The following is a 12368-nucleotide window of genomic DNA, read 5'->3' on the forward strand; positions in this document are numbered from 1 at the left end:
GAATGTGTATTTGAAGGGGGAAAAATAGGCACATTTGGCTTTGCTTATCGTGACATAATTGGGTGCGTATTAGTACACATGTACTAATGCTACACATGCTAACCATTGATATCATATATTTTATTATTTAAAGCTCTGTAAGCGATAAACATTTTTAGAAGGTTAACCAAGCCCAGCTTGGTATTAAAAAAGATGTATGTTTTCAAATACATTTTCAAATACATTCAGCCTTGAGTGGATTGTTCGAATTAATCAAAAACCATTCAATGATATTGTTGTTTTTGATTACATCTTTACGTGCATGGCATGCTTTCTAAGTTTTTAATTATCCTGTAAATTGTTTCTCTGTTCACTGGGTGTTTATCAATTTTGTTTTCAAATGTATTAACAAATCAAATGTGTTGTTTTTTTCTGTGAATTTAATGGTGTCTTTAAATTCTAAGCAATAACCCACGGTCAGCTGCAAAGCGCATAATGTCCATGTACAGTAAGATGTAACAGTGACATGCTGATGTCTCTTGGCTGTGGGCAAAATGACCAGTCAGTTAATTAGTAGTTAGTAATTAGTTAGTTAACATGTATCATCTGTGGATCATTAAAATGTGATTGAAATATGTCATATCTGGTTTACTTTCCAAAACAACAGGTGTTTGTTTGGTATTAACCACTTTTAACCTGTTTTGAGAATGTCATTATAGGTGACATTTTTTTCAAAGACTTCCCAAATAAAATAAATATATAAATAATAGCAAAACTAGCAGATCTACAACTACTCACATCCACTCACAACACATTGCAAGTGTAGGGCTTAAGTTGTTAATGTCTCCTGTACAGGAAAGCAACCCAAGAAAAAAATAAGTATACATTTAAACAACATTTAAATATTTAAACAATTTTGCCCATGTCAGATGACTATCGCACTGTCACTGCAGCACTGTTTGAACATTATGTGCCATAAGAGATAATAATATTTAATATTGTGTGAAGTGTTTTCATGTAGTGTTGTGGGTGTGCGTGACAATATCTGAGCACATCTAATCAGTGACCTCACCTGTGACACAATAGTGTGTATCATCTGTATGTCTGTGTCTGTGTATGTCCGTGTCTGTGTATGTCCGTGTGTGTGTGTGTGTGTGTGTGTGTGTGTGTGTGTGTGTGTGTGTGTGTGTGTGTGTGTGTGTGTGTGTGTGTGTGCGTGTGCGCGCACGCGTGCGTGCGTGCGTGTGCGTGCATGTGTATGGATATAGTAAGTGAGTAGTGTGCCGTGCAGTTATTGTGCTGTGTTATTCGTTTGTGCCATGACAATCTATGTGGTGTTTATATGTGCATCACCACGTACAGTATTGTGTACAGTAGTATAATTTACTGTGTGCCTTTTTACACCTGTGTGTATGTGTTCATATAAAATATAAGTACAGGGAAGGATAACCCAGATCCATCTAATTCATTCTAACTCATTCTAATCCTGATTCACATTGATTTCACTCCACCTCATTTTCACTTTACACATTTTGATCACCCTCCATCATCTTCCATCCTTCCATCATCCTGTGGCCCTTTACCATCCCAGAAATACACACACATGCTCATAACTGTCGTCCATTCACATAATCCACTTATAATAAGATTACAACAACATCATAAAACCTGTCGCTCTGATCAAATTAAAGAACTATTTCACCCATTAATACTTGACCTATATACCTTAAATGATATCTAATCTACGATATCTATGATATCACACAGCCATATTTTGTAAAAATTGATTTGAATGGCAATCACAATTGTACAAAGCTAGATCATACAATGCAACACAATATTCACATAATTAAAAAACTCAACCTTTTAGAAATTGGATCTGCCTTTGATTGAGTTCCAAGTATGGTTTTTGGTATATTACACTATTTCAGCCACTGCTATTCTACTTAAAGCAGGATTACAGCCATTAATTATTCTTAGGTATGTATGGTTCAGGCTTAATGTTCATTAGGCTATGCATTTTCTGCTCAACTGTAGTAATGTTAAACCATAATATTAACTTGTTAAGTACGTCTTAGTTTTTTCTTCTTAGTTTAGTTTTTTGGAAAAGGATTGTTATAAAAACTGGAACGGGAGTTATTGTTTATGGTAGCTTGATGATTTTCTTTTTTCTTGAACCCATTTAGACCTGAGGCCGATTCTAAAAATGTCTTCTAAATTTTGACAGTTGTCTGAAAAACATATGTTGCTATATAAATATATATAGCTAAAATCTAAAATGACACAGATGCTTTCCGGATTGAATGGGTTAAGTGCAAAATTCAACATTTGTACACACATGCTGGTATCACAAGTAATTCCTAAAAATCATGTATTGATAAATATGCAACAAGACATTACATGTACCAAATAGTTTATTGTTTAGAAACTAAAATATCATCAATGATGATTTGGGTGAAGTATAGTCCTTTAATTGTTCTTTTCCGCCTAGAATACTCATCAGAACTCATTGGTCCAGCAACATGTGAACTGCATTGTCTAGAAAGCATGGTTCATTTACACAAACAAAACCCCCCAACTCATGTTTAGCTGTTACATGTTATCAGCACTCACATCATGAGCTCAGGAATTAAAATAAAATAAGAATAAATGTCTCAAATTTGCCCCAAATAAGGACACCAGGTAGCCTGGCTCCAGCTCCTAAATCGCTAGTCGTGGCCATAAAAAAAAACAATTCTTTGTTACAATTCAAGGGTCTGAAGATTCTGTCGTTTGCAAGGTTTTCTTTCTTTCCAGGCCAATCAACGTACTTTGAATAAGACATTTCAACGCCAGTCAGACATTTCAAAACGACGGTAGCTTTATCTGATTGTATCAATGGACTGTAACTATTCAAGCTGTAATGAATAGAATAACAGGAATAACAAATATAAAGGGTGTATGTACTAATTATCCCTTGATTCATAAAATGTACTTACACAGGTTTTTGCTCAACTGTCTGACATACATTAACCGTATCTAGCCAGTTAGTTAGCAAGCTAACTGACCAGTGTCGCTTGCTTGACAACGTCACTCCCTCTTCGGCAACACCCATCTCAGAAAATGGCTGCAATGGGAGCACTTTCAGATTAATAATTCATAATTGCAGAATTAAATTCACATTAATTCAGGCTGAATGTCAGGCTAGACGCCAGGGTTAATGTGTGTACTTAAGTGTTAAGTGGACCATTATAATACACCATTAAAAGTTAAATTAACACTAAGAATGCTACTGTGTCGCATAGGAAGGAAAACGTAAGATTTTTTAGTGCCAAAAAGCACAGAAAATAAATGAACAAAATGTAAAATAAAGATAAAAATGTTAAAGAACAACAAATCTCAAAACCATTGTGTTCACAACGCTGCTATTTCACACACTATGAACAGGCCTATATTTGCTTATTAGTATTATGTCTGGAATAGATAGTAGAATAGATGCTACAGACAAATATGGTTCTGTATTTTATCTTAAATTTAGACTTTGTGAATGATACATGCAATGTAGAGGATATTAAACTAGCCAGCATGAGCGTTGCCAATGTCAATGTTTATATGACTGTGATTGTCTGTGTGTTTCTGACTGTATGTTGTATGGCTCAGAACATTAAGAGTGTAATCTAGAATCAGCCTTTTATGAAACATCCCGAATCTGTAAAGTTCATGTAATCAAGGGAATGAACAATGTTATCAGACAGAGCATCTAACAGAAATAAAAAAAATAATCATCATCACAAATTGTTATCATTTTCCTCTAAACTGTAGTTCCCAGGCCATCATGTAAAAACGAATAGAAAATCATATCTTTGATGAGAGTTTAATATGATTGCAGTTTATTGTCTATTTGGCTGCTTTCTGTGGGCGCCATGGGATATAGAAATAGGCCGAATCTCTAGATCACTGTGCGTCTGCAACGCAGCACACACAACACAGAGCCATGCTGCACACATGAGCAGTGTGGCCTCCCCTGTTCATTTCAGGACAGGAACCCCGATTTGTAACTATACCTTTCAAGACGGGAACCCCTTTTGGGATTGTTGTTGCTATGTACAGTATATAGCAACATACATTTTTTGTAATTTTTTAATAAATATTTGTTAAGTTTTTCAGAAAACTTAGGTCAGGATTTAGAATCGGCCTCAGGTCTAAATGGGTTAAATGACAACAGGAAAGGAAAGGAAAAGCTAAACATTCTGTATTCCGCGACTCACACACACTGCAGACCTGCAGTGTATTTTGTCCGTTAAGGAAACCAAATGACACCCCCTGACCACACAGTTTCAATCGGGTGTTAATGACATTCCTGGAGGTGCGGGAAGAAACACTTTGTGTGTTCTTGCATACATTTTATTATATATTTTTCACTTTACTTAAAACACCCAATGACTAAATAGTCACTTATAATCACATTATAATGCATTATAAACATTTTCATATAATGTATTACAACAATATACTGTACGTATATCTATAAAATACATTATTGTACAGTATTACTCAACTCTTCAGTTCAATCTTCAGTTAGGTCAATTCTTATAGCAGTCATCCTGCAAACTTCCTGACAAAGGCATTGTCCACGTACAGTAGGCGTGCGTGTGTGTGAGCATGTGCGTGTGCATGCGCGTGTGTGTGTGTGTGTGTGTGTGTGTGTGTGTGCGCACGTGTGCGTGCGTGCGTACGCGCGTGTGTGTGTGTGTGTGGGTGCATAGACAATATTTTGGGGGATTTTTGGGCGGATACATTATGCATGTTTTCACTGGCAAGTATAACTGCAAGTGCAACAGCAACTTGCTGTTTCTTTTGCAGTGACTGCAAGATGCTGCTCACCCACACCTACGATTTGTGACTAGGGTTGGAACGATAGTACAGTAACTGTGATTTGCTGGTATTATGTTTACTTAAACATATATCTAAAAACAATCACTTCATCTACATGTCTTGAACAGTTTGTAGCCTACAGCACCTTGCCTCTTCCTTGATTGGTTGTCACTAAGAGTGAAATACGATTAGAAATGGATCCAAATACTTACCCTGTGATGGCCATAAAAAGTGTTGGATTATGTGGATAAAGATTATGTGTTTATGGACATTGTTTTGCTGTATTGAGCCAGCACCTCAAAACTACACGTGTACATGAAACTATACTCTTACTGGTCCATGGGCCATTATCATGTCACATGGAAAACTAAACTACGGTACCAAAACTCCCAATTCAATAACGAACTCATCTGGCACACAAGATTTTTGGATACCTATTTCATGTTTCTGTAGTTCATTTCTATACATTGTCAGAAATGAGCACATGTAACAAATGTGAATTGATTTGTAGGTGATTTACTTATGAACAATGAAAAATATCCACTATACCATACTTATGTGGGTTGGATATCTGGTACCATTACTTTGATGTCTGAATACTAAATATCGTACCAACCCCACTTGCAACACCTAACACTAGATACACTTCTTCTCTCCTCCTGTTAAGGAACACAGCGTAACTGTCACTACAGTATGTAACTTTCGTATTTATTAAGAAACTTGTCAAAGCCATGCAGCCATCGCCTTATAAGCTCCTTTAACCCCTTTACCACAATTTCGCTGTGTCCCAATGTTGGTTAAACAGACTGCTTCCTTTACCAAACAACTAAAATGAGTCCATCCATTAGAGTCCCTCGATGTTGCTTTAAAACCAACCAAACAAGTCAACATTGAACAAGGTAAAGGAAGCTCAAGGAAAGAAAGACTATGTTTTTACTACTTCCAGTAAGGTTCTGGGCACTGTTCAGTTTATTTCGATAATGTGTACCACCTTTTAATCTGAAAGTAATGTAAAAACATACCGGGTTGGAATTATTTATCAAGGGTAGTCGAGTGGTGCTGATTTAAGATCAGTCTGTCTTTCACACTTGCACGCTGAGCCAGCTGCATAAGGCCCTCATAGGTCAGTGGTCCTAAATCATCAACCTCACTCACAAAGCACTTGATAAAAGAAAAACTAAACAAGAAAACCCTGCGGTTTCTTTCCTGGTGTATATTGGGACACGGCCGAGTTGCACTGTTTCGCCAGGTCAGAGAAACAGTCACCCCCAGCGTTCCCCCCCCCGTCCTCCTGCAGGGCTTGCTGGGTGTTCTATCTCTCGTCTCCCCCCTTGTCTTCCCTCCAGGTTATGGGCTGGTGCAGGAGGAGCTGCTGTCCCCAGCCTCCCTGCAGTACAGCCTGCCTTCTCCGCTGGGCATCGAGCCCTACTGGCAGGAGGTCTCCAGCCTGGAGTGCGCCCCCATCGCCACCACCGAGGAGGACACGCTGATGGAGATGTCGGACGTGCAGGTGTGGCCGGCGGGGGTCAGCCCCTCGCTGGCGGTGGAGGACTCCTCCCTGGACGGCAGCAGCCGGGCGGACGACTCGGAGGGCGCCACGCTCTCCCTGCCCTACAGTCTGGGGCGCCCCAGCAGCGGAGCGAGCGGGGCGGGCAGCTCCATCATGGAGCTGGAGGAGGAGGAGGAGGAGGAGGAGGAGGTGGAGGGCGACGGGGAGGGGGAGGGCGAGGAAGGGGAGGCGCCGCCGGAGCCCGCCGGCGCGCCGGCGGACAGGGACAGGGTGAGAGCCAGTGGCGCCGTGCCCAAGGTCAACTCAAATGGCCAGCTCGGAGGTCAGAGGTCGGATCTGTGGAGGGGAGAGGCCGCGGCGGCAGGTGGAGGAGGAGGAGGAGGAGGAGGAATGGTGGGAAGAGGAGGTGTAGGGATGGGTTCAGCGGGGCTTTCTGTTGTTGCAGGCCAGGAGGTTTACGCTCAGCTCTGTGAGATGTCAGGACTGAGCCGCTCTGCCGAGCATAACGGAGACAACAGGTAAACGAATATCACACTTATACAGTGCGCGTGTGCGTGTGTGTGAATCAGTGAGTGAGTGAGTGGCCCTATAGCACACTCAAAGTGTGGTCCGGGAAAAAAATTATAATAATCTTGACAAATCTTGTCTTATGGGGTCCACAGCTACATTCATTTGGTCTCTTATCTATCGCCATTCCCAGCTTCACTTCAACTACATCTTTCTCTTATTCCTCCCCTATCTCTCTCTCTCTCTCTCTCTCTCTCTCTCCATTCAGGGTGGTGGGAGGTGGGGCGTTCCAGCCCTACCTACCACCAGACAAGGACTCTCTGCAGGGCTGGGTGGCCGGCTCCCACCAGACCAGGACGTCATCGTCGTCGTCATCGGGACACGACGGCAGCAGCAGCGGCATTCCGGGGTTGCGCGTGGCCCAGGAGACCCTGCTGACTCCGGTGTGTGACACGGGTTACTCACATGTGCTGCGTGCAGGGCGCCTCCTAACGGGCGCGCAGCCGTTTGAACAGGGGCTGGCCTTCTCCCACCGGGAGGCGGCGGGGCTACATGCTTGGGGACAGGAGCAGAGGCGGGAAAAGGTCAGGTTGTCAACTTGTCACGCCGACCACCCGCTCGCCTCCTGTGCCTGGAGGACAGACTTCCGGGTGTCCATGCCTGATCTCATTCCTTCATGTTTATTCATTTATTTGTGACGATGAATACAAACGACGGCATTCAATTTGAATTCATCCTCAGCCATCGACGATTTCAATGCAGCCAAATATCGCACATCAGAATTGCTGATTTCGATTATGTCATCAGAGGAATGTGTTGTGTGGTTTGGTGCAACACAAGATTTGCCATATCCAGTAGCCAAAATTTTGTTTTTTGTTCACATTCATTGATTAAAGAACCGTTCAATTCATTCCTAATCTAAGTAATGTGAGACATTAATTTCAATTCATTCCTAATCTAAGTAATGAGAGATATTAATTATGCATTAATGTTTTGACAGAGTGGAGAGAAAGTTGACTATGCAGCTGTGGAGCATTTTGTTGATGAACATGGAAGTGAACTCCCAAGGAAGGTGGGTAGTAGCTGTTAGGGCTGGGCGATATGGACAAAATGTCACAATTTATTTGACCAAATACCTTGATATCGACATTGTAATGATAATATAATTGTGACAATATTTTTTACAAAATTACAAAAAATAACAAAAATAGCAGAACTACAGTACAAGCTCACAACGAGCTTGTTTGCTTGTAAATTTCTTTATCGGCTATTTTTTTGCAATTTAAAAAATAGATAAAATAGGGCTTAAGTTATTAAAACCATGAAAAGAAAAACGTGTGTCATATCATAATATTCTTCTTTCGGCTGATTCCCGTTAGGGATTGCCACAGCCGCACAGCGGTTCTGAATCTTCCTCCTCGGTCACTCCAGCCACCTGCATGTCCTCTCTCACAGCATCCATAAAGCCTTCCTCTTTTCCTCTTGCGTGGCACCTCCATCTTCAGCATCTGTGTCCCAGTATAGACATCATCCGTTTCAAACCATCTCAACCTCGCCTCGATTACTTAATCCCCAAACCTTCCAAATCAGGGTGTCCCTCTAATATACTTATTCATTCCTGATCCTGTCCATCCTCGTCACCCCCGATGAAAAAGCTTGCCTTATCTTCAGTTCTGCCACTTCTAGCCTGTGTTTTTGTCAGTGCCACCGTCTCCAAACCGTACAGCATAGCTGGTCTTATACACCTTCCCTTTCACTCTTGCTGGTTAGGTACCCTTCTATCGCAAATCACTCCTGACATTTATATTGCCATATCGCAATATTACGATATCCAAAATCCCAGACGATATCTAGTCTCATATCACAATATTGATATAATATCGATATTGCCCAGCCCTAGAAGTTGTTTTTACATTATTTACATTCAGCCATATTCATATAGACACAGAGACATAGCCAGTGCAAGAAGACGTTTACTGTACGTACGTACAGTTAACGCTTACACAAGTGGTGGGAAATTAATACCATTACCAGCCACCACCCAAAGGATTTTACATTTTGGTTGTGGCTGGTAAATGTGTCCACACTACCAGCCACTTTGACAGCTAATAAAATTGGATTTGGAGGTTAAGTTATGTATTACGAATGGCAGGGTTTACTTCCAAAATAAGACCATGTGAAAAAAAATGTAATGAGTGCAAGCCCCAAATTAACAATGTAAACTTTGTAAAGTATCATTTTAGGAATAATAAAGTATTAAAATGAAAATTGTTTTAAAAAACAGTCTTTTCAAGATGTTGAACTATGAATTTCAGACAATTATGATGAGCCTTTTCCAAAACGGAAGAGCATGGAGGATGTCTGGGTGGGGTAGAGGTAAATCCGCCCACCACTGCAGAGGTCTGGGTGCGCTTCCCTGCCAGGCACACACAGACATCAAAGGGGGCTTCAGCCCCTGCCCTTGTACCCGTCTGTAAAAAGTGCCCTCTCCAGACCACCAATTCAGCATTTTCTACGGTGAAAGAAATGCAAATGCCCCCTTTCCATGCCGTACCCAAAGGCAGGATTCAAGAAAATTGCCTTTTCCAAACTCTCCTGAACTTGAATGCAGCATTTCATGTTGAAAGAATTGCTCTCTGTGTCTTGCGGCACATGGATGCCCTCCAGTGGCAGTGACAGGAATCACAGTACACATGAGGTATTGACAACAACTAAATAGGCTCTATGCACAGCAGTCATAGTATCACTTCCTTCACAGGTGTTACCAATGATACTAATGAAGGCTCTGTTCCATTTAGAGTAGCACAGTGGTTCTCAGACTTTTACATTTCAAAGACCCGCATAACTCAGAGTTACACACACGTAAGAGGCCATTTGGAACCCCCTCAAGGAACCATGAGGGTCCCTGAACCCCAATTTTAGACCCACTGGTGTAGCAGAGTGTTTCCAGTGAGCCAACATGCACAACATCAGCACCCTGACTCTGTTTGACCAGAATGGAACATAGCCTTCATTAGTATCATTGGCAACACCTGTGAATTTCTTCACAATATGGCTGCTGTGCATAGAGCCTATAAGGTAGGCCAACGTGTCGTCACCACGGGGGGCGTGGCATAGTAGCTGCAGACATACTGGTGGGGGGCAATGTTAAGTCAACCCGTTCATACCCCACAAAGATGTCCGCCGCTACCAAATGACACTTGTTGACGCCCCCTTCAGGATTTTTGGCACGCATTATAGGGAAGACCATGTCTATGGGGAAGACAATGTAAATATGAAGGGGAAGAAAAAAAGAATACAAACAGTGCTGAACATGTACTTTTCAAATCTAGTTTGGCTGGAGAAATTCCAAAATCAAAAAGCTGTGGCTGGCAGGTGGACAAAAAACGGTTTCCAGCCCTGCTTGCGTGTCGAGGATTCCTACAGTAGTTAACTGGTCCGAGTCTTGTCTCCTTCCCTCCTTCCTCCCTCCTTGCTCCAGGTGAGGGTGGAGGTGAGAAAGAGCGCTCAGTCAGTGAAGCGTGCCAGTCTGCGGAGAGTAAAACACTGAAACACTTACTACCCAGTCCTCCAGGTACGGGACATACTGTACAGCAAGCACTTGAGCATCCCAGTGCTTGGGCACATGACTCTATAGGTGGATTTATTGGATTCTTGTCCCAAGACCTTAATAGTATGGATGTGCAGCGCCCAACTTTCACCAGGCATGCTTCAGCTTATATGCACTGGACATGGCAGTTGGCATTTATACAACTAGATGCTCATTTTTCTTTTTTTTTTCTTTAATGTTTCATACCTCCTAACCCTTGTTAACCACATGAACCCTAGCGTCCCTATTCTGGGCATGTCAAAATAGGCAAACATTTGTCCAAAACAGGTGAACATTCAGAAATAATAGCAGCTCTAAAAGGTCACATTGTATGCAACACATAGTGACCTTGTGGATCTACTACGTTCGCTATTTGACTTACAACAAAGTACATAGGGTTTAAGTGGTTACGGTTGGGACAGTGCTGTCACATAACGCTCATATAAGTGTATTTTGTGCTTTGGCAAAGATGTGTTGTGTGGCGTGTCACATGAATCAACTGAAGCAAGACTAAGAGAGTAAATCCCCATTAGCAGCCACTAGACGTCATGCTGCACCAAATTGCATGGCAATCTGCCCTTTCGATTTTTTAGATATCTTGTGTGCAAGTGGACATTTTGGCCCATGGGTGGTGCTACGGGAAATCCCATGGGCACAGCAATATCATTAGAGTTCATCCTCTCGGGAGCATGGAGCAGGAACAGGCGGTCAAAAAAGTAAACAGTGGGTCTCGAAATGCCACTACTCTGTTACTTAGTCATCTGGAAACACATGAGACATTTTAAAGACCTCAATTTGAGCTTTAAATAAAGTCATTCATATAAATATTGTGCCTCGTTAGGCTATCGCAGCATATCAGTGTTATTGCTTGTACATGTCAATTACTGTGAATTATTGTACATAATGTTTGAACACGTTTTTGTACAGTAGGTATATAATAGCCTAAAAGATGTGATTTGTATAAAGGCTAATATGCTAATAAAAATTAGGCCCAAGTTATTATTTATCTATCTTTCTATTTATCATGTATCTTCTTATGTTTAAATGCAGAGGAAGATAACATGATTTACAGGTATGAATCTGTTTACTAACAGTGAGCAGCAGTAGGCCCAGCCTACTGTTTCTCTGTCCATGGTGCTGAAATTGTCCAAATCCCTTCATGTCGCTGGCTTCCATTGAAAATGAATGGTAGACTGTGGCTTTGTATCTGCCGGTGTGAACAAAGCATTACAGCAGTTGTAGATGTGGGTGAACCTAAGGGGTCGGTTGAGAATATGGCATTTTTGTCGATAGACATGTCGGCACTTTTGTGCCGAAGCATAAATGATCCTTTTTTGTTTTTAATGATGTCTCTCCATCTTTTTAGGAACGGACATCCACTGCCAAAGCATCCTCCGCAAAAACACAACCGGGACGGAGAGGAAAATGAGGGGAAAGAAATGAGAGAACGGGAGAGGACGACTGACACAAAGACTAAGAAATGCAAGCTACAAAATTACAAATAAAATCATCTTCAAAAAGAACATGGAACCCTACAAATGAGAAGAGGCGGGAAAAAAGAGGAATGGAGTTCTACTTGTAGTTTTGTAACATTTTTAAAGAAAAAAATATCAACTAGACTAGGGCATGATAACTTTTGTATTAAAACAAAAGAAACGTGAGAAAAAAACAAACAAAAAAAAAAGCAACAAAAAGTGCTTCCTGTCAACTGTAATCGCATGATGACTGCTGGTGCATGCCATTTGACCTTTGAACTGTCATTATCTACAGACTGAAGGGGTACAAGGTTATGGGCCCGTCCAAGGGCCACGTTTTGGACCTTAAACCCCCTCCCCTCCCCCAAATGGAGTGGTTTGTGTCTGCAAGTTGAGACTGACAACACTACAGCCAAAAAAGCAACAGTCTTTATTCTCCCTCAATGGATTGCTA

The 12368-nt window shown here is 41.5% G+C and overlaps 1 protein-coding gene across 1 annotated transcript in view; it reads left to right on the forward strand.

Annotated features, from left to right (window-relative positions):
• The window catches only part of ank1b (ankyrin 1, erythrocytic b), a gene marked incomplete at both ends in the record, with an annotated part of 116758 nt that extends 106358 nt beyond the window's left edge, over positions 1–10400 (forward strand). The window contains 3 exons of the mRNA XM_084047218.1: positions 6180–6861; positions 7119–7434; positions 10332–10400. Coding sequence (XP_083903344.1) covers positions 6180–6861; positions 7119–7434; positions 10332–10400 — 1067 coding nt within the window. The remainder of the gene's footprint in view (positions 1–6179; positions 6862–7118; positions 7435–10331) is intronic.
• Positions 10401–12368: the final 1968 nt, after the last annotated feature.

The sequence above is a fragment of the Gymnoscopelus microlampas genome, assembly GCF_963454915.1.
Source record: "Gymnoscopelus microlampas genome assembly, chromosome: 21".
Classification (NCBI taxonomy): Eukaryota; Metazoa; Chordata; class Actinopteri; order Myctophiformes; family Myctophidae; genus Gymnoscopelus; species Gymnoscopelus microlampas.